This window comes from Sinohyriopsis cumingii, unplaced genomic scaffold, assembly GCF_028554795.1.
Source record: "Sinohyriopsis cumingii isolate HCF-2022 unplaced genomic scaffold, ASM2855479v2 utg001710l, whole genome shotgun sequence".
NCBI lineage: Eukaryota > Metazoa > Mollusca > Bivalvia > Unionida > Unionidae > Sinohyriopsis > Sinohyriopsis cumingii.
This window is the reverse complement of record NW_028316037.1, coordinates 626704-651229: the sequence shown is the minus strand read 5'-3', so window position 1 is coordinate 651229 and position 24526 is coordinate 626704. Positions and strand designations below refer to the sequence as shown.

Sequence of the window (24526 nt, the reverse complement as noted above, 5' to 3'; positions counted from 1 at the left end):
GATTTTATTACCTATTCCATTTGATCATTATGTAAAGATATAGACAGACAGACCTACAGAGACAGAAAGTAGAGTGGAATATCACATGAACCAAGAAACATGATAAGATACAAGTAAAAGCATGTGCGTGCACCTATAAGTATATTATACATACCAGTTAAAAATACGGAAAACACTTTATATATAAACTTTAATTTTTTTAAAAATATGATATTATATAAAATATGCATTCATGACACATTTGAAAATACGAAATTGTTGTAGTTCCTGTATTGTCCAAAATGAAATATCAACAGTTGCTCTCGAAGATCATAGAATAATTAATTGATATACAGTAAGTGGAATTTTTAAAATTTATTTGGTAGCTGTAGGTCATAAGCTATAACAAAATAATAATAATAATAATAATAATAATAATAATAATAATAATAATAAATTGTGTCTTTGGAATATCAGGATTTAAGAATATACCCTTTCCAACTGAGCTGCGGGATGCCATGACCTCATAAATATCACGTGATGCTGGTAAAAAATAGTGGGCAGGTGTACCGTTAAACTGCAGATTATCCTTCAGATTATGTCATGACGCATGACCGATGTACATGGCTGAAAATGGTGATTCTATTTCATGTCATTTCTGGCAACACGTAAGTAATATATGTACATCTGAACACAATTAATATTGGTAATTTACATATTTGACTATTGTTTCTACATGAGGAAATGAAGAGATTTACAAAGGAAATAAGAAGCTTATATATATATATATATATATATATATATATATATATATATATATATATATATATATATATATATATATTCAGATTAATGTGTTTGCATCATGCGGAGTAATTCACTTTAACTTAAATTCCAAAACATACAATCAGTATTATGCACTCGCACCAAATTGCAATATAGCATGTACATCTTTCAGGTACATGTACTACTCTTCCGTTCGTTGAAAATTATGAAATGACATACACAATAGGGTTGGAATTGCAGAGGAATTCACCATTTAGGCTTTAATGCCCTCATTAATAATTCATAGGCCGTAGCTTTATAAGCTCTTCAGCTTTTATAAATAAAAGTTAAGCTAAAAGCTCCAAATGGGAGAAAGGGATGATATTCACTGCAATAAATCTTATTAAAAACAATTTTATTTTTCGTCTACAAGCGTTCAACCTGTAACAGAATTCGCATATCATATAACAGATTTTCCATATCAAAATCCTAATTGATGGTACTTCACCGGTACCCTAAAACGCTCTGACATCGCCATTCTTCCCATTTCATCGGGTGTTTTTATGGCCTCCCGTTACTGGATTCTGAAACTATAGAATTCACTGATGTTAATAAATATACGAAGTGCGCACAGGCCCCGTTGGTTCCGGCGATATTCCAGCTGTGTTTATTTGTTAAAATAACGAAGCGGGACTTGCAAAATATCTGGACGAACTTAATCAGATCTCAATTTCACCGAACAGCTTTAATTGGTCAATTTTAAGTTGGCATTATCATTCAGCTAACCGAATCATTGAATTCAAAAGTTAAATTTAATTCTAGGCCTAAGTTCCCTTAGCGAAAGGAAGAAATTTTATAGCGCTAAATTTAATAGCACTAAATTGATTATTTAGTAAAACGTTTGAAACTAATACAGAAATATCTCTATTCATTTTTGACGGCCATCAGAGTAATAGTTCCACACATATGACCAGAATATTAAACATCGACTACGTCATTAATGGCGTATTCAAGTTTCAACATATTTCATTTTAAGGCCTACTATTTACGATATTTAATCGCAAAATGTCACAAGCATTGCAAGAACTGGTTCCCATTCACTGCACTCCCAAATACGTGTAATTTCTTTCACATCAAGGTCAGTGATCTGATTTTACACCTTTGTAATGAACGATCTTTGAAACTATTTTTGCATAACTACATCTATATATTACTGATATTTTGACAGGTGCATTCAATACTTTACTGATCAATGTCATTTATTTTCTCAAAAGTATCACTGAGAGGATTCTGGATGTATAGCATGTGGAGATTAACTGAGCTAGGGTTTACTTGCAGGAGAATAGGTGACAACGGATAGCACCATTATATTCAAAGAACAAAAAATATTTTAAGAAACCATGCCCAATTCTGTATATAGACTTCAGCACGTATCATAATGATATACGATCGAGAGTTGCGATTTCAATGTACAAGTCAAACTGTGGCTTGCCTAATTTATAACAATTTTAAAACCATACAGCTAAATTTCGTACGATACATTCTTCAGTATGATGAATTCCGAGTAAATGCGCTGGTACATGGAGCTTGATTTTATTTTCTTCAATTCCTGGAGAAAACAAAATCAAAACAACGCCTAAAAACACATTCTCAAGAAACACAGACAGCCGGTGCTTCTCCGTCAACTCAGGTGAGTGATCGCAAGAGGGTCAGCTCACTTTTCGATATCAAAGTAGGTTTACAAATACTTTATACTATAAAGATGACACATTGCATAACTGAACCTCAACCCTGTACTGGTCAGGCATATTCAAATTATATATATATATATATATATATATATATATATATATATATATATATATATATATATATATATATATATATATATATATATATATACTGATTACAACAACCATTTGGTTTCAGCACCGATGGCGATACGACATTTACAGTCAAGTTTACGTACGCACCTGGTTGTAACGAATCGTCCTAAGCACAAAATGCTTGAACTCGGACTTAAATTATTTTTTTTTAAATTTAAATAACTTGAATCGGAATGAAGGTAACAACCACCACACTTTCAGATTATTTTAGTACTACTTACTCTTCATATTTGCAAATTCTAAAGATTCCAAAAGACTTTTAGTGCAATTTATCACTTCTGTTTGGGTTTTGTCCTCTGTGAGTTTCGTGATTACAGGGTCAAGTATGACTATAGGTTTATGAATAAGGCTCTTGTACAAACACGTATTATGATCTTCTCATACATCACAGATCTGCGGAAAAGGACATGTCAATTTACTATACAAACTTAATTACATTTCAGATCCTGCTGTAAACTACAAAGATACCGCTTTGTCGTCCGGCTATGCAGTTTGTTAGGACTGATCAGCACAACAAACAATAAAAACCATCATCTGCCGGCGCATACGCATTATGCGACTGCATATCAGGGTCTATGCTGTTTGCAGATGGATCAAACTAGTATGTCTAAACTAGAAGTTGTCTGTCATAGTTCATCCTAATCAGATCACCTAACAGCCTGTTATGACTCTTTGATTTCGCTCTATGATCCATATAAACACTAGTCGGCTGAGAAGCTATTGCTGATTTCGCCCTGACTGATTTTAGATCAGTATCTGAACGTGTCTTTCTATCCACAGGGAATGTATACATTTCCTTGTCACTATCAATGGTCGTTGTGTACACTCTGCAGTCCAGAGACAATTTTTTATTCCTCACTTTTTTGTGTCGGTGATGTGATTTACAAATATCTTTAGGTTTCTTTGACTCTGTTGGTTTGAAACTGGAACTACAATCAATAACTTTCGAATCTTTTGAAGACTCATTCGTAGTAGAACACTGTAATTGGTTGGATTTTGGATCACATGATTTAGCACTATTATCTGCGCAGTCGTAATAACCACTGCTGCTGTCGTCTGATTCCGAGCGATCCGCTGAAGCACCAGGATCTGAAACCTCACCACTCACGTGACTAGGCGCGGATGAATACTCTGAAAGACTAGAAACATATGTCATTGAATCTGCGTCAGATAATGAAGTTTCGTTCGTAGATTCACCACTTTCGAGATTTTCAATAATTTTCTGAACATTGCATTTAAATGCCAAATTTTGTCGAATTTTCGAAAGGTAAAAATCATAGTCGTTATTGTTTCCTGAAGTGTCACTATCACCTGAAGTGCTCATATAACATTTACTTCCAGATGACTCGCTCTCGCCAGATGTACTAATGTCATACTCAGAATAGGTTTCATTTTCGTTAGGTTCCATGCCAGGGTGGGAGATTTCACGGGAATCAGTGAATGAACACAAATCCTCATCTGAGCTTGTTGGCTGATTCATTTGATCCACTTTTGATGGACCTAGAACACTATTTTGACTCTCACATTTTGAACCAATTGTACATGAACACATCTGATCGAGTCGATCCCTTTCGACTGTAATAGAATTATTCCGAGGTTTTACACAACGCGTGACTACAAATTTAGCATCTTTTATGATATCCACTGGGGCCGTGTGAAACCCTCGACGTAAATCCCATGGAAAATTGTAACTTCGGCCAGTTGTTCCTTTATTGCACTCACAATCTGTTTGAACACTATCATTCTTATTTTCATCTACATTCGCAGATGGCTCCTTTTTGAATATTTCTATATCCTTGCTTCCAAATGATTGTCCCACAATAGGTACAATTAGGTAGGGCCCAACTTCAATAGCATTTCTTAAATCGTATGACTGCTTGTTATCGATTTCATTTTTCTCTTCGTTACAAACTGGAAGTGATTGCATGTCCGAAATATCTCTTATTTCGTCGTAAATATTGAAGGAAGTCTCAATTCTATTTGGTTCCGGCGTTGGAAGTCTGTCTCTTATTTTACAAACCACGTGGCTATGTTCGACGTCATCATCTAAAAAGGCGACTTGTCCCTTTTTTCCCGCTCCTACTTTCTTTCGAAATCCATAGTCGTCCTCGATTGTGCCATCCTTCTCATCACCATGCCTACTTCTTTTCAGATCTTTCAGCCAACGAATCATTTTGGCAAGTATTCACATGGGGTAGGTAGTCATCTCATTTTCACCTGTAAAAGACATGACAGATCATTGATACACGCTTTAAATTATTTTTTTCAAAAATAAAAAGCTTTCTGGACACCAAGCAAAGATGGTCATTGTTAAAGATTAGTCAGACAACGAAGAATCAGCTTGAAAGTAAGAGTCTGTGCATGTGAAGAAACAGCAGTATCCAATGGGATACGGGATAAATTAGCATATTAAATCAGAAACCATTTCCATAAGTGACACATTTTAAAAGTTAGTATGATGGTTGGCTCTTAACGCGCGTTCATCATAGTTATCAATATAAAACCGAATAAATGGGAACTAAATACAAGGAATTGTTGAGACAGCTGACCTGCGTTATCTATGTGGATATCAAACGCACGACACATGGATTACATGTCCGACGCTCAACCAACTGAGCAACCAGGGTGTTTTCTTTAAGCAAAGTGTGTCAAATCATTTGGGTCTAATGCAGGAGCATCATAATACTAAATATTACAGTCACACCCACAAGGATAAAAAATATCAGTCACTCAGAGGGATAAAAATGTGCCCAGATTTCTTCATGAAATCGCTTATTGTACGAAACAAGGTTTTAGTTTGGTACTATCTGTGGGTAGCTCTTCTAGCTCGGGGAAGTACACTTTGGTTCTTCAATAGTGCCATATCAAGCTGTTGCAGATCAACCTAGTCAGCTACTTCACACGTAGGTGAAATTAAGTACATCTCAAACAAAGGTATCCAGCAAGTGAATGCAAAGTGAACTCTTCGCCAGGTCTCATCTGCATTTTTTCCGCACTATTTTGTGTGTACAACTGGTACAAATACTTTTAACGACAACTTTCCTTTGATAGAAGGATAATGTACTTGACAAATGGAATATGATATTAAAGTAAGTTCCTTTTGTAAATAAATACAAACTGTAGACTCTCCAAGAAGACGCGCCATTAGGTGGCCTTGGATGAAAATCACTTTGCCAGTATAAATGGAGAAAAAAATATATACTTAATTCTAAAAGCTCCCACAATGAAGTCGTATCGTGTAGGAGTGGTAACAACATCAATGCCCTATTGCGAGGTGCAGTGTCGAGATTGTTTTCGGAGCGTTTCAGGAACATTCAAACAAGGTCGGGATTCTTTGTACATGAATAAGTACCGGTGTCAAAATCAAATAAGTGTAAATTCTTCTTGTGGGGAAATTAAACACATAGGATCTGTGTAATAGCTAATAGGTTTACCTATAATAACCCAATCTCGAGTCTTTCTTACAATGTTTCATTATACATAGATATCTTCCTTTGAGTACCATGACCATGTTTGTGCCCCCATACTTGAAGATCGCCATGTGCAATTATTATAACAGAATAATGCAAATGAAAATGAAAAGATTTAAACAAGTGAATCCTGTGCTAGACATAAAATGATTGGTTACGCAGTGAGCAATTAGTTTTTGTTGAGGCTTTGGCAATATCTTCTTGGATCAACGCTGCTGATTAAAAGTGAACAACATGTTCCTCACTTTAACATGGAAGAAAAAGGGTTGCGTAGGTTTTTGAGACGGAGGATCTCTTTCACACTTCTTCTAATTAGATCCTTTTTGGCGAAGAATTAATATAGCTCCGTTGAAAATTAGACAAATACTCGAGACACTGTAATAATTCCAGCCTACAAAGAACTAAGAATCTGTATCTGGGTTCATCAAACATAATATTTGCATAGCTGAACGGGTCAAACTGTGTTAAAAATCCTGTCATAAAGGGATTTGTCAGATTGTAATGTTATACAATGGGGCAGAGACTTGCTTGCGACAGGACACCCCACGCATTTTAAGAGTGTATGTGGTCAGATAACAAGATCATAAAAGAACTGATTCCCATTAAGGTCAATAGCAGACCATTGTGAGCAGATAGTGGAAATGCTGTGTAGTTTTTTCTTAATAAGGCGATCAAATTTTTCATTTGTAACAAGACGGAATGAGGTCAGATCAGCAAATAACTGTATACGTATAAACATAGACAGAACAATATTTTTCTTCTTTCTACTGATGTATCTTTCGTGGTGTTTTCTTTAGATTAAATGAATTTATTTCAGCTTCCAAATACCTTCTCTATTCAATAGTAAATCTGTCTACATAAGTATGCAATACGGCTTCAAACGACGTAAGGTGAGAAGGGTCCAAACCCGCTTTAATTCGCGTTTTATTATCGACATTTCCGATGACTACATTATAATCAGTGTGTCTTCCTTCAAGATTAATCTGTCGTATTCAAATATGAAAAGACAAAAACCCACTACCCCCCACCCAATATTCGGTGACCCCTTTACATATTTAGTAACGCTCTTGTATTTTTAAAACCCTACGAAACTCTACAAAAGATTGGCGGTGGAGTTGATATACCTGCTCAAATCTGTAGGGATTATTTGGTTTTTTTTGTTGCTGTTTGCTTTAACTAGAAAAAAAAAACTTGTCTGGTTTACAAATATGAAAACTAGCCCTCCAGTTAAAACTGTCATTTTTACCAACATAAAAATAACAAAATTCTTGAATGGGCAATAACTGCATACAGATCATCTCTTAGGTCCTTATTGGTATGTACCTGTATGAAAGTGACTGGTACACAGACGTATCGTCGCTATGTAAAATATACTAATTAAGGTAGTCATGGTCATTAAAATAAACGACGGAGAGTTAATCGCTAACTGCATGTTCAAAATCTTATTTGAACACTCCTGAAGGGCAAAATAATAACAATAGCCACAAAAAGCCAAACAATGGGCTTTTATGTGATGCCTGTCTAATTCATATGTAATTACTGTAATCAGACAAAAACTGAAGGACATCTTCATGGTTGATTTTGAAACGAAATTAATGCTTTTATGCGCACAAAGAAAATGATTTCCTTGCATTTAACACGGGTAAATTTACATGTACATGTTGTTTAGTTTCTCATGCACTGAAACAATTACGCATAATTAACATTTTGTCCTGTACACAATATTTTATAGCAATTGTTTTTATCAACAAAGCTAAATACACATACTGACAATCGCTTAATAACCTGGCTGTTAAGTAAAACAAGCACATCTCCCATAACTAAGTTCTTGTGCTCAGATTAATGACGTTGATCAAAATATCATTGCGCTGTCTTCCCCTTTCTCTCTCTCTCAACCGATCGAAAAATATTGTTATTTGGTTATGTTTGTGAATAGTATTTGAGAAATGAATAAAATGGAAAAACTAAGTAAAATGCAAGCTGTGAGTATTATACATACATACATACATACATACATACATACATACATACACTCCCTCTATCTCTTACAAAAATACAACTCGTGAAACACTGTCGCACTGAACCACGACACGGCAGGATGGTATCCAAACACGAGCACGTACGAGATATAAAAATATCAAGGGTATATTTCGGAGATTTTGATTTCTTTGAAAATAGAATTTTAAGAAGCTACAATAGTCACCCGCTGACAATCGTTTCAGCCGATCAAACGAAATAGATTTGCTTCGAAGGGGCAAACCGGGTAACTTGTGGGGCAAAGAGGGCCAATCGGTGGCTTATCGGATATGTTTGGATTTAACTGATAAAAATAAAAGTAAGCCAAAGTTTATGATTGCAATACCTGTGCCAATGATAAAGCATGAATGGTAACGGAAGGTATTTATCATGACATCGCATTATTTGTGGTATTATCAAAACCTGTTACAATATTAAGGAATTTTTTTTTTATTGGTTGAATACAATTCAAGTAAAGATATACCTGATGTTAATTGCCATCTTTATATTTTTAAAAAATGTATAATCTCTGTGTTGCTTTATCTAATTTGCTATTGTCCAAGTAAACTATGTTAGATTTGTATTGTAAATTGTGTTTACTGGGTTAATCATAAATGAAGTTAAAGATTTATTATTCCTATGCAGATTGTGACACTAAATGTTTGTGTACCAGTCTGCCGGTCTCCGAAATAATCCCGAAGTGTTCGTTATCACCATTCCAAGTGATACTTGACATGATTTATCCATAGTTTTATGACCGGAAGTTAGTTTCATTGTGTACTGGATGGTATCATTATCTAACAATTCGAGCAAATAGGGGTAAGTTGTCTTAACGGTTACACAGTGCACTAGTACACCAAATAAAGAGTTAAAATAAAAGTACTATTGATGTACCCAGAGAGAAAAAGTATGTTGACCGATACTAAAAAATATGGTATAAGCAAAACGCTTCAAGTCCTGTCATGTCTGGAAACCGTTATGGCCAGTACGCGATAAGGACCTTTTCAGGCGCATCATTGTTTTTCCCTTCTTTGATAGTACGATCGTTACCGAACCTTATACAACTCTGACTCGCCTAAATTGATCCAAATCTCTTTTTACTTTACTTTATCAATCCCCCGTCCTAAAGGAAATCGAACCGCGAGGCCATATTTAGCTACTTTATATCGGAAAATCTTGAACTTAGTTGACCTTTAATAGCTGATTGCATGATCGATTATACCTTAACTAATGCAACATAAACGGTAGTCATTTCCTTGTACAAATGTCTCCCCTCAGGTAATTTCACTAAGATATCTGTCTGGATAAATAAAAGGGAAAGAAGACGACATTATAGTGTAAGGATAATGCTGACAAAAGTGAATATATCATTGGTGTATGAGGTCTTCTGTGTAGATTCGATGTCTGACTGATGAAGGATGTGCCGTTACGTATAACGGTTCATATTTATCCATTGCCATTTGGTATCCCAGGGTGCTTCTGTCCATTTATTTCTGCTAGCACGTTTAATACCTCTAAATGTATTCAATTCCCTCTCTGGATTTTTTTTATTTTTTATATATTTTTTTATAACTATACAAAACCCATTAAATATGAACCTAAAGCACGCACCTCTAACTTCCTGTTCCTGTCACGTCTTGGATAACATAATCTAATCACATCATCATAGACCTTTCTCGTCTCAAAGTAAACAGTTAAGATTATCTTTTCAAAATGTGCTAGATTCCCACTCGTTACTCAGACTTCTCTAATCCTTATTAAGTTTTTTTTTTTTCCGCCTCGCTTTTATTTTGCCGTTAAACCCCTATTATGATAAAAATCGAACAGAGGGGCCATGTGTGGGCAGCTTATATAGAGTAGTCAAGGGATTTATTGTCCATTAATAGCTAGCCTATTCCAAAATTGACTATCCTACATTTAACATTGTAGAAAGAATAATAATTTCCGGTCCCATACGTTCGTCTCGACTTGTCGGATATATTCTTCTGAGATTTATATCGGGGAAGAAAATTACGAGCAGACGACATTTGTAATGTGGTAAATACCAGCGGCGAAAAATTAACACTTGAAAGAATTACGGTATTAGTCATTACGAAAAGCAATGCACTGTGATTATATACCCTCATTTACCGAGTTAAATGTATTTCAATTTGAACTGCAAAATTAAAAGTGAACTACAATGCAATACAGATAAAACTTATTAGAAATACTGTTTACCCATTTACAAAAGGTATCTAGATTATACAAAATAATTAGCTTTCATTATTATTGTTTCCGTATTATTTTGTGAACTAACACAAATACTGAAGGATGTAGCACAAAATGCCTTTAATATCCAATGTATAGAATATTCAACTCGTAAGAGTTTTAAAATTTTTATATTTGGATTTGCTTGTTTTGAGATTATTTTAAAAGATAAATTAAAATAAGCACTTTCTCTGATGTATACACATCAAAAAATATTCAGTTTTGACTACTTCCTGAAGTGGCCACCGGTGGCCGAGTGGTCTAAAGCGCTCCCCTTTACCAATCACTGTCATCTCACCTGTCCGCGTGGGATTGAGACTCGGGCTAGGCCAATGTATTAAGAAAGCTGCAAGTAGCTACCCGTGGGTCGACGGTTGTTACCGGGGATTTTCCCCAGGTTCTTGTACTGGCCGTTAAAAAATGGCGGCAAACAGACAACAACAACAACAACTGCTTGCTAAAACAGAAAAGACATGACAAGACTATGGGAAAACTAAATATATTTCATGCTCAAAAGAGAGTCTATTTAATATCCAAAACAAGGAAGAATAACTTTTTGTGTGAGCAGAGATAGTTTGTAACGACGAGAGAGAGAGATAATATATTTTTCCTTCTCGAAATCATTTTCTTGTTTGTGGTGAAACCATATCTAATAACTCTTCGTTATTTGGTCGTATTCGTGATGTAAATTGCAACGATATCCTATTTTCATCGCTTATGTCATGAAAAAAAGATATATTGGTCTTCGATCGTCATAGGTAAGCACTATCACAAGGCTTTGTATCATAACCTCAGTGTAATAAGCTAGCACCAAAAAAAAAACAAAAAAAAAAAAAAACGTTCTCATCGATTACTTCGCACTTCTATAACAGTAGATCCAAACAATGAACCTAGGATAACCAAACCCTTTGCTCGTTATTAACACGGGTCCTCAACAGACTTAAAGAATAGATACAGTGTCGAAAAAGGCAAATGGCCCAAGGACAATATACAAAGATTCGGGGCCAATGATAAAGAAAGATAATACCGTTCCATACACCGAACAATTAAATTGTAGCGTTACCCGGAATCCTGTATTGTTCGGCATTAGAGAACTGTAAAAGATAGCCATTCCTTTGATAACGACTGTCTCGCTGAATATGAAAAATATTCAGTAACTTAATAATCAGGGTTGGCAATTGATGGTTGGGAATTTCAAAGCGACCGACACTTGGTAGTTTTCCTTAATTACACCTATGTCAATAAACCTGATGTACTTCAGAAAAAGAAATGAATAACACCGATCTAAGCAACTGACCCTATATTCAGAACAATATTTCCAAAATAATAACACCACGCATCTTGACGGCTTTCAGATAACCAGTTTTATCGTACGTTTAAAAGTCAATACTTAATTATTATCGCAGATGCAAACAGGTGTTAAATATATTATGAAGTGATTAGGAGGGCACCTCACATGAAGATGTCCTTATCAATATCTTTTAGAAGTTGGCCTTACAATGAAATTTAGTATTTTAAGATACTGCGCAGGTGTCAATAAATGCACTACAAATTTATCGTTAAATGGTTACACTGATTTGATGTGAAAATATGGAACAGATACGACAATAAATACTCGGTAGGGTTCAAGCATATTCGCTGAAATTATTCGACAAAAGGACCTAGTCTATTAATCCAAAGATGTTGAAAGTCAAAGAGGTAAGATATATCATAATTAAAGATATCTGATGCAGAAATACACCCACCCACCATGTTAACTCGGAAGAAAAATTTTGTGTTCTTTATATGAAGTGTGAAGCAAAATTTGTTGTTGTTGTTGTTGTAGGGTTTAACGCCATTTTTCAGCACAAGATAGGCTATACATGGCGGCCAGTATAACTGGTGGAGGAAGAATCCTGAAAAACCACGGGAAAAACCACCGACCCACGAGAAGCTACTGGCAGGCTTTCTCACGTACCAACGCTAGCTGAGCCTGAGACTCGAACTTACGCAGACGGAGGTGAGATGGCAGTGATCCGTAACGGCAAGCGCTTTAGACCGCTCGGCCACTCGGGGCCCCAAGTAAAATTTGATATCAACCGTTGTTGGTTTCGCTAAATAGGGACATTCTAAAAACATTCAACCCTCAACGTTGCGTATTAGTCATTTTACTCACTGCCAATATATTGTACTTTGATACTGCAGTGGTAGCAGCAGCAGTAGTTGTGGTAGCAGCTACAGCAGTTCTATCAATGTTAGTAAGAGAAGAAGTAGTAATACTGGTAGTATTTCAACACAGACCTTTCTAACCCTCTGCTGAATATATTTCGATAATTATGCTAAGGTGGCATCTCTTTTTATTACAATGTTGTTAATTTGCTGAAACCACTCGGTAGCAGCATAGGGTAATAGCTTTATGCATGGGAGACCATTATTAAAAAAACAGGAAAGTAACTTTTAGCTTCAGCGTCCCTGGTGCACTGCACTGTTTTCGCGAAAGTATATTTGTAGTGAAGTTACAGGTAAAAATTTGTTTCTAATCGGACGAAGCCATCTTAGATAAAAAATTATAATCAGTACGATTTCGGGAGTAAAAACGGTTTATTGAAATCAATGTAGCACAGGATATACATTAAAGAAGCAACTATTTATACAGAAATGCGCAGTCATCCAAAGGCACCGTGACACATGATATCAGAATTGATTAGATATCAATTTCAATAAGCTCCACAGACTTTTGTTTCGAAAATAAACATACAGAAAAAAGTTGATATTAAAATTATCGATATTGTATCAAAAGGTTCACAAGTGGTTCCCATCCTTACGACCACGTTTCCACATTTTGATAAGTTTTGCTACCTTAAACAAAATTCACGACCCTGATTTGGGTAGCTACCCGGGATTCGGAACCACCGAGTCAGTGACACCATTCGATATTTGTCCACCAACAGGCACAGTTTGCATGTTCACTAATCGGCACAAGCCTGACATAAATCTGTTTATCATTTTGATAAAATAAAAAATAAAAAATAAAAAAACAATAATTACTTTAAACGGGACCATGACAAAAATCAATGGAAAATACTGTCTGCTTCATTGCCAACGTACAAGAAACATTATAGCTCAAAATTCAAATAATCTCGCTATCAATTGAATATCTGCCAAACCAACGATCAAAGCAAAGCAGACACGAGGTATGTGTAACATGTCATCAAATTTGTTGGTGGTTTTGATGCACAAAGTAAATGCCATGGAGTGGATTGCCACGATGTGGATAGCCTCCACCTTTATGCCACTGCATAATCCTGAACATAAAGACAAAGCAACACTTTATGTTATTAGCTCATGACTAAACTCGGAAGGCAACCACGTGCATTATTCTACGTTAGTTTAACCACATTTCACACAATCCCAACTCACGAAGAGACAAATATCGTCTGCACCAGAAACCACATCTGTTGCACAATGGATATATTTGTGTTAGAGGGCGGACATTTTTATAGCCTGAGGGTTTCTTGGAAGTCACCATATGTTACACCGTCCCGGAGGTAGTGAAAATGAAGTATTCAGTTACACTTTCTGATGCCGTTTCAGACCATAATTCCACAACTAGATATTCTTGGAGGAAACCATCAACTTTAGTAACACTTCTACAGTATCCACTCTTGCGCAAAATACGTACCAAATATCATGCAATACTGTACATGCAATTGATATCATTTGGAACTGACGAAACACTAATTTATGCACAGGTTAAAAAATAATAGTCAAAGTAGATATTCGCTTTTTTATTCATTACATTTCTGGTAAATGTCAGGGAAAAAACGCGGAGATCTACTTCTTGGTCTAATAAAAAGAGCCATTGGTGCAGAAAGGCTATAGTTTGAAATTACACTCATTAATGTACTAAACGAAGGTAGTAAAATTAATGATTGGCGGAGAGATTTATATAGTTATTGTGAAATGAAATGAAACTCAATACAATTCTGTTCCCAGCGTCTTGCAAACTTAGACTAGTAAGTGAAGATAGAGAAGAAAACCTTCACTATTGTAAGACAGATTACCTTGTATAAAAAAAATACCCCAACAGTTCTATTCTGCAGTTGTGACATTTGGTGTAAAGTCCTCACACGAAGCACTTTTGTAATTTAGCATGTCTTATTCAGCATAATTTGATACTCTTCAGGAAAAAAAAAAAGAAAACACAAAAGATGTAAAATTGATGGCTGACACCGGAATGAAAGGGAATGAGCATTTGATAGTATGTATTATGAAGCTAAAGTGATATCTTTGATGGCCTTCTTGCGTTTGCTTTCCGTTAAAATTAAAGAGAACAATATCGTAAAATAAAAATATTTAAAAGCCACAGACGCCAATGTAGGCGTTCGGATGTAAGTTGGGTGAGCTTAATAATAATAATAATAATAATAATAATAATAATAATAATATTAATTAATTAATAATAATTAATAGTAATAATAAATAAATGATAATAATAATAATAATAATAATAATAATAATAATAATAACAACAGGTGCATTCTAAATAATAATGAATTTAAGTGAAAACATGGTGGACTCGAATAATGGGTGCATTCTAATCTCACGCACATGTCCCTATTACCTATGTAAACATGTCATTGAGTGTTAAGTGGTTATTCAGCTAGATCTGTACATTTCCTCTCCATATTGGAATGTGGTTTCATTGTCTTACAACGTAACGTGCATTGTATATAAGTATGAGAAATTTCAAAATCAATTCACGATAGCAATGCATGAATGACTGTAAATGTTATAGCCTGAATCACTTCATGCTTATTCATTCATATCAATTGCAAGAAAGTAACCGTTTACAGTTCTATTTGGAATCTTGTTACATTTTTTTAAAACGAATATATATTTCTCCATTATCATTTCAGCGATTAACCTGGTATTGTATTCCTTCAGCATTTCTTGCTACCCTTCAGAAGCACATAAATGATATCACAAAACGTTAGTCGAACATGAAAATCATAACGTCCGTTTCCAATCTTTGTGTCACAATATATTTATACCAATTCAACTGGCCACTCCTTCAACATTTCTGTAACATGTTTTCATGCGATATAAACTAAAAGAAATGAAACCTAATTTATTAGAGGCTGTATCTGAATTAAACAGCATAAATTTATATAAACAAGGTACACTGACGCGTGGTTAAGGGATTCATTTTCATTTCACAAAATTAAAGATACGCGGGACAATTACGAATGTTTCCAAGATTCTGGAACTAGGTTCTATAAAGTGGTAATAGTATGCAGAAACCTGATGATGAGAACCCAACATTTATTAACAACCACTTACTATTTACGTGGAGACAAGGCGGCTAAATGGTTACCATGCCAGACTCGCTACTAGAATGTCGCGGGTTCGATTCTAACCTAGACCAGATTAGATCTCTCACGTGGTGTCCCTGGGCAAGACAGTTTACATCACTTGTCTCGACATGATTGAGTCTTTCGCGTATTCATGTACCGTTAACCACCAAACAGACATAACATTTACCGATGGGATGCGTGATTTGACACGTGACTACATATCTGACCTGTGTGCCGCAAGTGAAGTGAAGAGACAGATAGACAGACAGTAAATATCATTATAACAATTAAGGTCAACCGACGGATTTATGTTTGAAATCCGTGCTTTATCGCTGCCGACTGTCTGAAAATTATCTCGTCCTAAGTCGTGAACTAACCTAGACAACAAAGTATGTGCCTATATCATCTGTCAAATTTAAGTGAATCTCCTGCCTACGAAAGGCAAACTAGACTCCTAAATTTTCAAGTGATATCAGATCAACATATTAAAATGTGTTACGCCCACACAATCCTACAGGAAACTAATTCCGTTCAATGAAAATTTTGTTATTTAAAAAAATGTTATAGATTAACCTGCCTCTGTAGAGTGTTAAAACTGACCTCTAAAATTGTCATTGCTAATAGAGGTTTATTTCTACAATATGTTGGGGTTCGATAAATTTACAAATCAGTTTGTAGCCAAGCGGTCTGTCCCATTGCCTGGATATAATTCAGTAGCCTGCAGAAGGCAAAATATCTTGAAATTAAACTGTTAGCCTCAATACCTCTTACACTGAGTGTCATTAACAATTATTACTCTCTGTAAAGTATTTTGTACATATGCTTAAAGAGAAAACGCAGTACAAAGAATTAGTGATATCTTAAAAAATCTTAAAAGTACCATAATGGACAACCTCACTCAGACGTGTATGTCGCCCATACATATAATTCCTTTACAATGGGGAACTAGATGGCAGGTTTGACTACAATGTTTTCTCCTGGAGATGGCTTTAGTTTAGAATATGAATGAAAGGTAAGGAACTAACGCAATTAGTTAAAATATCTCCTTCATGCAAATGAACATTTTGGAGGTCGTTTGATGTACTTAGTGATAAACGAATGGCAGCTGTTCAATCCAACTGCAATGTATTGCCTCCACAGTATAAACATCATGGGATTTGGCAAGGAATATTTATCACTGTGGAATAGGTTTCTGATATCACATACATTGTTATCGACATATTTGATAAACAGCAGAATCTGTTCTCTACGTCTATAAGAAGACTTTATGCACGGTTGCCATTGATGTGGTACAGTGAAAACTCATTAGCAGACTTTTATCACGGGACACGACCTCGAGTAATATTGTTCGATTCCCATTCCAATTAAAGGTACAGACCAAGACGATAAAATCTATCACTTCGCCAGTTCTTTATTGTCTGCAATCAGCTTACCAATTGATTCTACACGAACTGTGAAAATTGATGTGAAGACAAGGTCAATGTCTTAAAACAAACTCATTTTACGCACTTCATTCAATCCCCTGTGTGGCTGCAATGGTTTGTTTTGTTCCATGTCAGAATAGCGACTTAATCAAGTTTATATAGCTACTGGAACAATCAAACATAGCGTTTTCAGGTTATTGCTTTCTTTTGTGTTTATATAGCAAATCAGTTTTCACTGATGTCATGAATTTCCAGTGGGACCGAGTTCTCTATAAGAAATACTACTGTTGCTACGGCAGTTAAGCTGAAATGGGGAAAACGTCTTTAGATCTGAAAAAAGGATTAATTAGATACCCAAACTAAAGATTGTCATGATTGACTTTCCTTATCTACAAATCAAAATGTAGGACTTTCAGTAAAGCAGCACCTGTTTATGCTCAGATCCTTCGCCTGTGATCACTTACTGTGATCAAAAAATCGAAGATCTAAAGCTTATCGGATTTCGTAGCTGTGATCACTGGCATCGCGTGGTGCGGTTCAAGGCGTCAGCTTCTAACTTATAATTATCACCCGAAGTGAGAAACGTGATACGAAAATCTCGCAGGCTGCGTGAACTAATCACTTTCCATACCATCACCCATGGTTGACATTCGGGTACGTCAGTCAGTAATAACAATAACAGCAATCATTAATTAAGTTTTAAAACCAGTACATCTGTCAATCATTGGCTAAGCCCACCATGCCTTTGCATATGTTTGAACGAGGACGAGCAGTACTTAAAATCCGATAAATTTAGAAGGCTATGCCATCACCATCAAACAGGCGGACGGTGGTCCAGCTTGTATTATTTTTCAGTGAATCCGACCCATCTTTGACAAGTCTTCAAATATTTATTTCAAAAAATATTTTAAAAACCGCGTCAATGGTTTGACAGATGAGAGAATGATGGCACTGCAAATATTACAAACCGCAAACTCTTTTTATCTTTCGGTTTACAACTCTTCTTTATCTTCTCATCTTGTCGTACTCTCCATGTTTACTTTGAACTTAAGATTTCAGCAAGTCGATATATGGCCATTCTAAACTGAAACGAACCCAACTATTTTGTTATAAGGGCGCCTGAACGAATTATTGCAAATTATGAATTTGCATGTTTTTTATTGATGTACCGCTTGTTTAACAAATAACGCTAGCCTCCATAAAACGCGTCCCGCTCATTTGATAGATCACTAGCCTCCATAAAACGCGTCCCACTCATCTGATAGATCACTAGCCTCCATAAAACGCGTCCCACTCATTTGATAGATCACTAGCCTCCATAAAACGCGTCCCACTCATTTGATATATCACTAGCCTCCATAAATCCACATAAGAAAACGTGCCGGTACCCCTGTGACCATACCACTGTATATCAAGAACGTAACATATCTTCATTTGGTTGGACAAAACCTACTGTAGATTTTGTGCCTAGAGAAATTATTATGTGGGTTAACTCCATTTTTCAGCACACGATAGGCCTTACATGGTGGTCAGTATATTTGTAGGAGGAAGAACGCGGGGAAAAACTCCCAGGATGATCCACTGACATACGGAAATTTACTGGCAATCTTTCTCGCCTATCCACTTAGGCCGGGCCAGAGACTCGAACATACGCTGGCAGAGGTGAGATTGCAGTAGTTGGTGGAGGAAAGCGCCAAGAGTAGTAGAAGGAGGAGGATGAGAAGAGGAACTTAAAGGCACATAAGCACAACACTTGTTAAATGGTTTCGAATAAAAGTAAAGTTTAGCAATGTTTAAATATAAAGAAGTGTCGAACACCGAAAAATAAAGTCTTCAAAAATAAACATAAACATGAGAAACTGAATGATAATAAAATAAAAGTTCAAAATGTTAAAATTATGTAATATGCATATGAGCTAAAATATGGAACAATATAAAACCCAGTTAAAAACGTTTATATAAAACTACATTCTCTTCAAACGTCGCTGATTTTCTCTGGTGGTACATAATCATACATGTTTTTCATTGAGTTCACATACAAATAACTTCTATGTCAAAGGGAGGAAATTGACACACTCAAGATGGCCGTGTTTTTGTGTCAGTTGACATGCTAGGGTATGCACTCCGGGCTTGGTGCGCCCTTAAGGAGGTCTGCATGAGTTAAACATGTGTGCGTGTGCAAACGGTACAAAACAATCGCATCAATGCGATATGTTCTTTACTGGAGATATCACCCTTCAATGGTAGGGTTGAGTCGGACGCTTGTTCGTGGAATTTTCATTCCACACATTTTGTCAAGTCTGACGAATATATTGACTTTTGTAAACAATATCTGAATTCCATTTAAAACTGTTGCCATAACAGGCAAAGTGATTTGACACATTTTCTTTGTGCCCCTTGAGAACCATCCTAATTACTGTATTAACACTGCCATTGTCAAAATTATCGTACCTCAGATAACCGTTATCCACGGTACGTGGATTAAGTTGATGGTAGCGCGATAACAATCCCTCCAAACACGGTATACCTTTCTTTTATAAATACAGTAATAAAGAGTTTGATATAGTAGATAAAAAAGATATCCAGAAAAGTCCCCAGATAAACAAGACAACATTGTATAGCAATATGGAAAACACTCGTCCACATAGACGAAAAATACAGCTCAGAGCGTAACATGGTGGATATCAAATAGGCCATCACAAAGAAAAACATCTGTATGAATTTGAAAAGCAACTCATTCCGTGTTGGATTAGCATTATACGAATCGATAGACATACCTAGTAAGTATAGATACTGCCGAATCTATGCGTTAGGCATGCACATTGCAATGTCTATGTGATATATACCAAATAAACGACTGAAATTTATCATTTATTTCCTGAGAGCTGATGTTACGTTAGACTGCAAATCACGTCTGTACAGTTCGAGACTGGTCCCATACTCCACAATATTAGTTAAGTCACTAAATGAAATGAAAAGGATTTAAACCCGCAAATGTGCAAAATAACTTTGCCTTTAGCGAGCGTACTCCATCACCTATAAACGTGCACCTAAATACTTTTTAGTGCAACACGATACGTACTTTAAACCTTTCCGCCCATGCTATAATTTATCTCGAACCTGCAAATTCACCGTTGGTAATATTGAGGCATCACTGTTCTAAAATAAATCGGTGTGTACATAATAGTTTACTGTCTGGCTCTGTACAACAATCCCTCTGTGTTCCTGAGTGAACTGCTATTTCTAAGTTGCTATTTGTTTGTTCTGTTAAATGACTGGCTCGGCTTTTGTCCTTATATTCATTTAACTTTGGGATTGCATCATTATAGTGCGCCGTAGTTCTTTTCGAGACATAAATATATAATACTTCTGCTCAGTGGTACACCATGGTAGGACTCGAACCCATGCCCTTTCGGTCGTGTGTCTGGCACTGAGCCACATTGGCTATTGCCTCCGTTAGGCGTCTCTTACACATATAGAGGGGGCGTTTTGCCTAATTTACTTGCCTGAACCCGTTGGGGGGGGGGTATATGTGCAGGTATTTTAATAAAAACGTAAATTACAAGGGTTCAGATATCAACATGATGCTGTGGATAAAGTCCGAACAAATCAAATACTTCACTTCTCTAGCATAAAATTCTGGCCATTATGCTAAAGTTATATATAGCTAAACTGCCTCTGAATGGCATTTCCCGATTACCTTACACAACCATTGCTATACTCTTGTACGAAATCTGATAAATGCAACATATACATATAAAATACGGTAATAAATTTAAAAGTAAGAAGTAAAAGCGTCATTTAATTCAAATGGAAGAGGAGTTGAAATTGATTTGTAAAGCTTGTTATCAGTGAGTGATGTAGGCATTTAGATAAGAAATCCTCCCAGGGTCATGAACTCGATAACTGTTGTATTTGAATTGTGTGTGCTACCTACATTAACAATTATGATAATTTAGAATATCTATGTATTTTTTTAATTTTAAAGGGAAGTATAGTTGTAAAAACGTATCATATGCCTTCAAATTATACAACATGGCATCTGCCAAGAAATAAAACGAGTGTTAACTCCTTGCACGCAGTCGACACACACGTGGTACAAGTGCAATTAGTAAATTTAAATTCTTCATCACAATCTCATTATCTCCTAATGTAACTCTGATCTAAAAATAAACAGGCCATCGGGCTTGACGTTTGCGCGCAATTTATTAAATGGAACATAGGTTGTGTGCTGTCTCACTTTTAACACAAGTTACCAAGCGTATTTGTTAGAGCTAGCGCGATGCAGGTCATTACGAGCAGCAGTCCAGCATAATAATTACTAGATCTCAAATTGGTCTTAATGTATCATTTCTAAGGACACTCTTGTATTTTCAAACCGTTTTCAATTAAAACTAATATGAAATGCATGTAAAATGCTGTTTGCGACAACGAGGTAGCAAACGACCTTTCCTGCATGTCGTCATCAGTAGCCATGTTGACAGATTTACCATTCGTTTTATATATGGCGTTTAGTTGTTGAAATAAATTCTTTGGATCTGAAGAAAATAACATAAAACACGTACAAACAGAAAGAACATTAAAAAAAAAGATTTTTCTCAGGAATAATATTTTGTGATTTATATGCGAGTCCTGCCTCTGCAAGCTTTGCTTAAAAAGGCAAATTTTGGTAACCTCACATTGTCTAGGTAAAATGGTAGTGCCTTGTCCGCTATGTATCATATGAGAAAATGGGTAGAAAATTCAATGTTAGGGGCCAAGGTGGGGTCAGTCTATTATCACTCTACCTGTATCATGGTATTCTATCCCATGCACATGTCTGTGGACTTGCTATACTCCAAAATCTTTACGTGAAATGTGTTACATAGGAAGTCACCACCTATTTTGCATTAAAAATGTTCCATCAAACGAAATCTCGTAAAGGAAAGTAAACTTCACATAGAAAGGTCTAGCAGAAAACAAGATGTTTGCTATATAGAAATAATGGACATAGCACGTGCCCAAACATTAATTAAATCAGATTTCGATATCGCTAATAAGTATGGTTATATCACGATATGTATGATCCCCCTTCGTAATAAGTTCCTACTGCTTTACTGACGTGGTTGGAATTTACCATATAAACATGAGCACATACTGTCGAAAAGAAGGTCCCTCGCTACGATGTCTGTTCATAACAAAATAGGCCACGTCTCAACTCGCGAAGGTCTCTTCAACACCTAAGCAATGTCTCTACTCAATACGGTTTCTTCAGCAAATTAATCATTATCTCTCCTCGCTACGGTCTCCTCACAAAACTGAGTAATGTGTTGATTCGCTGCGTTATTTTCAGTAACTAAGCATTGCCTACCATTCGATACAGTCTTTTCAACAAATAAGGCAATGTCTCTCCTCGCTAATGTCTCGTCGGAAAAAAATAGGCAATGCCTCCCTTCTCCAAGGCATCTTCATTAACCAATGGCTCTATTTACTACGGTTTTCTCAGCAAACTACTAAGCGACGATCCAACGGTCACTTCAACAGAAAAAGGAGTCTTCAACGGTCTCTGCAGCAACTGATCCTTGTCTCCACCCACTACGGTCTCTTCAGGAAGCAAAGCAATGTCTTCCTCGCTACCCTCCATACATTAAACAAAGGAGTCTCCCTTCGCTACGATATCTTTAGCAACTAATCCAATCTCTACGGTCTTTTCAACAAACAAAGCAATGTCTCCCTTCGCTACAATCTCTGCAAAAAATGTATCAATGTCTCCACTCGCTACGATCTCGTTTGCAATGTATCCGCTCGCAAAATATACTCAACAACAAAGATTATGTCTGCCCTCGCCAGGGTCTCTTCAGAAAAGAGCAACGTTTCATTTCGCTAAAGTCTCTTTAGCAAACAAAAGAGTATCGCTGTTCAAATTGTTGGTCCTCATTTATATTATGTTTCTGAGTTTTGTAAAATTAACGTTTAAAATTCACCGCTACCAGACACATCTGTGTACTGCATTAAAGACTTTTTGAATATTTGAGTTTACGGGACAAACAAACCTATTTCCTTAGCTCATATATATATATATATATATATATATATATGACTCTGCACCGCAACATGGAGCGTAAGCTACTGCTAGTCATCCAGTATATGTAGCAAAAGACATTATGAAAAGAAACAAGATGGCAGGGAGCATGATGTGTACTAACGCCTGTATTCATGATGATATGTTTATTTAAAATACACATCAAAACTAAAATAAGAAATCAAAACAATTGCAAGTCAGATTGTTTGATGTATATTCTCGTGCTACCATCAGGTTAATCTTCGTATAGCAGATACTATCGAAACGTTGATGTCCACGAATCGAACCCACACTCAAGTCATGTCATCAGCGCCTAGCTTTCACACATCATCACTCTAGTCCACTCGGCCATGCCTTCATCCCCACCCCCACCCCAAGAGGAACTAAGTTGCGTTAAAATGCTCTCGAGGTCCATGGAATCAACGTCGATATGCAAGCAGAAAGTAACACCGAGCTAACCACACCGGATTTCTGTTTAGAAATGTATACTTAAAATTATATTTACAAACTGGCACCAGCATACCAGACACATTTGGAATATCCATCCATCCCATAATGGAAACACGGAAACCAAATTATATGAAAGAGATTATATAAAACGACACAAGTATAATCAAACGGTTATATAGTTATAACTAATTTCATGCAAGAATAAGCCGGATTTCAGGATCGTAAATTAGGAGTAAACTAACTGTTGCTTCAACCGTATTATTATAAATTTTTAGTATTAATACATCTTTCCAAAGTTAAAATATTTCGCAGATACACAGAACACATGACATTCATTTATGTTTGATATCGCTGGGACAGCACACATAAAATAAAAAAAAAAGAAAATTGACACAAAAAGACATCCTTTGCAAGTATGTGATACATGTTATAGAGTGTAACAACAGGTATTTAAGAGGCACTTTTTCTATGCATCAGTATATATATGTGCCTTTTGCTTCAGGTATCATAATATGAGACTTACCTTTAATAAGACTCCATATTCAAATGATTTGTCCCAAATGGTAACCATATCATTCTAATTCACATAAAACATTTTTGAGAATGACCCATACATATCCTTTCTCCTCTTGCGTGAAACGCATAATAATGACTTAGGCCTACAATGTTGCGGCCTGGCAGCAAGTGGGCGGAGCTTGAAAGTGTGCCAGCTAATCAAATCGTGCGATATAATGATAATTTACCTGTTGGATTACATGAATGGCGGGTGGCTAGGATATTCACTACAGCCCACAGTCAAATTCACGCCTCGACGAGTTTTTATAATGGCGACATACACAAACTGAAAATCTTCACATTATGTATTAAACCGGCTAAACCCTTTTAGTTCCAT

The 24526-nt window shown here is 36.0% G+C and overlaps 1 protein-coding gene across 2 annotated transcripts; it reads right to left on the bottom strand.

Moving 5' to 3' along the window:
* Nucleotides 1–173: 173 nt before the first annotated feature.
* LOC149771717 (uncharacterized) lies at nt 174–24271 on the bottom strand. Of its 2 annotated transcripts, none has more exons than XM_089948186.1 (2): nt 24158–24271; nt 174–4847 (listed from the first exon to the last, which is right to left on the bottom strand). In XM_089948186.1, the coding sequence occupies exon 2, from the start codon at nt 4801–4803 to the stop codon at nt 3238–3240; it is 1566 nt and encodes a 521-aa protein (XP_089804312.1). In that variant the 5' UTR covers nt 4804–4847; nt 24158–24271; the 3' UTR covers nt 174–3237. The 2 variants fall into 2 exon arrangements, with proteins under 2 accessions (XP_089804312.1, XP_089804313.1); XM_089948187.1 differs by lacking the exon at nt 24158–24271 and adding an exon at nt 14407–14560.
* Between the last annotated feature and the right edge of the window lie 255 nt (nt 24272–24526).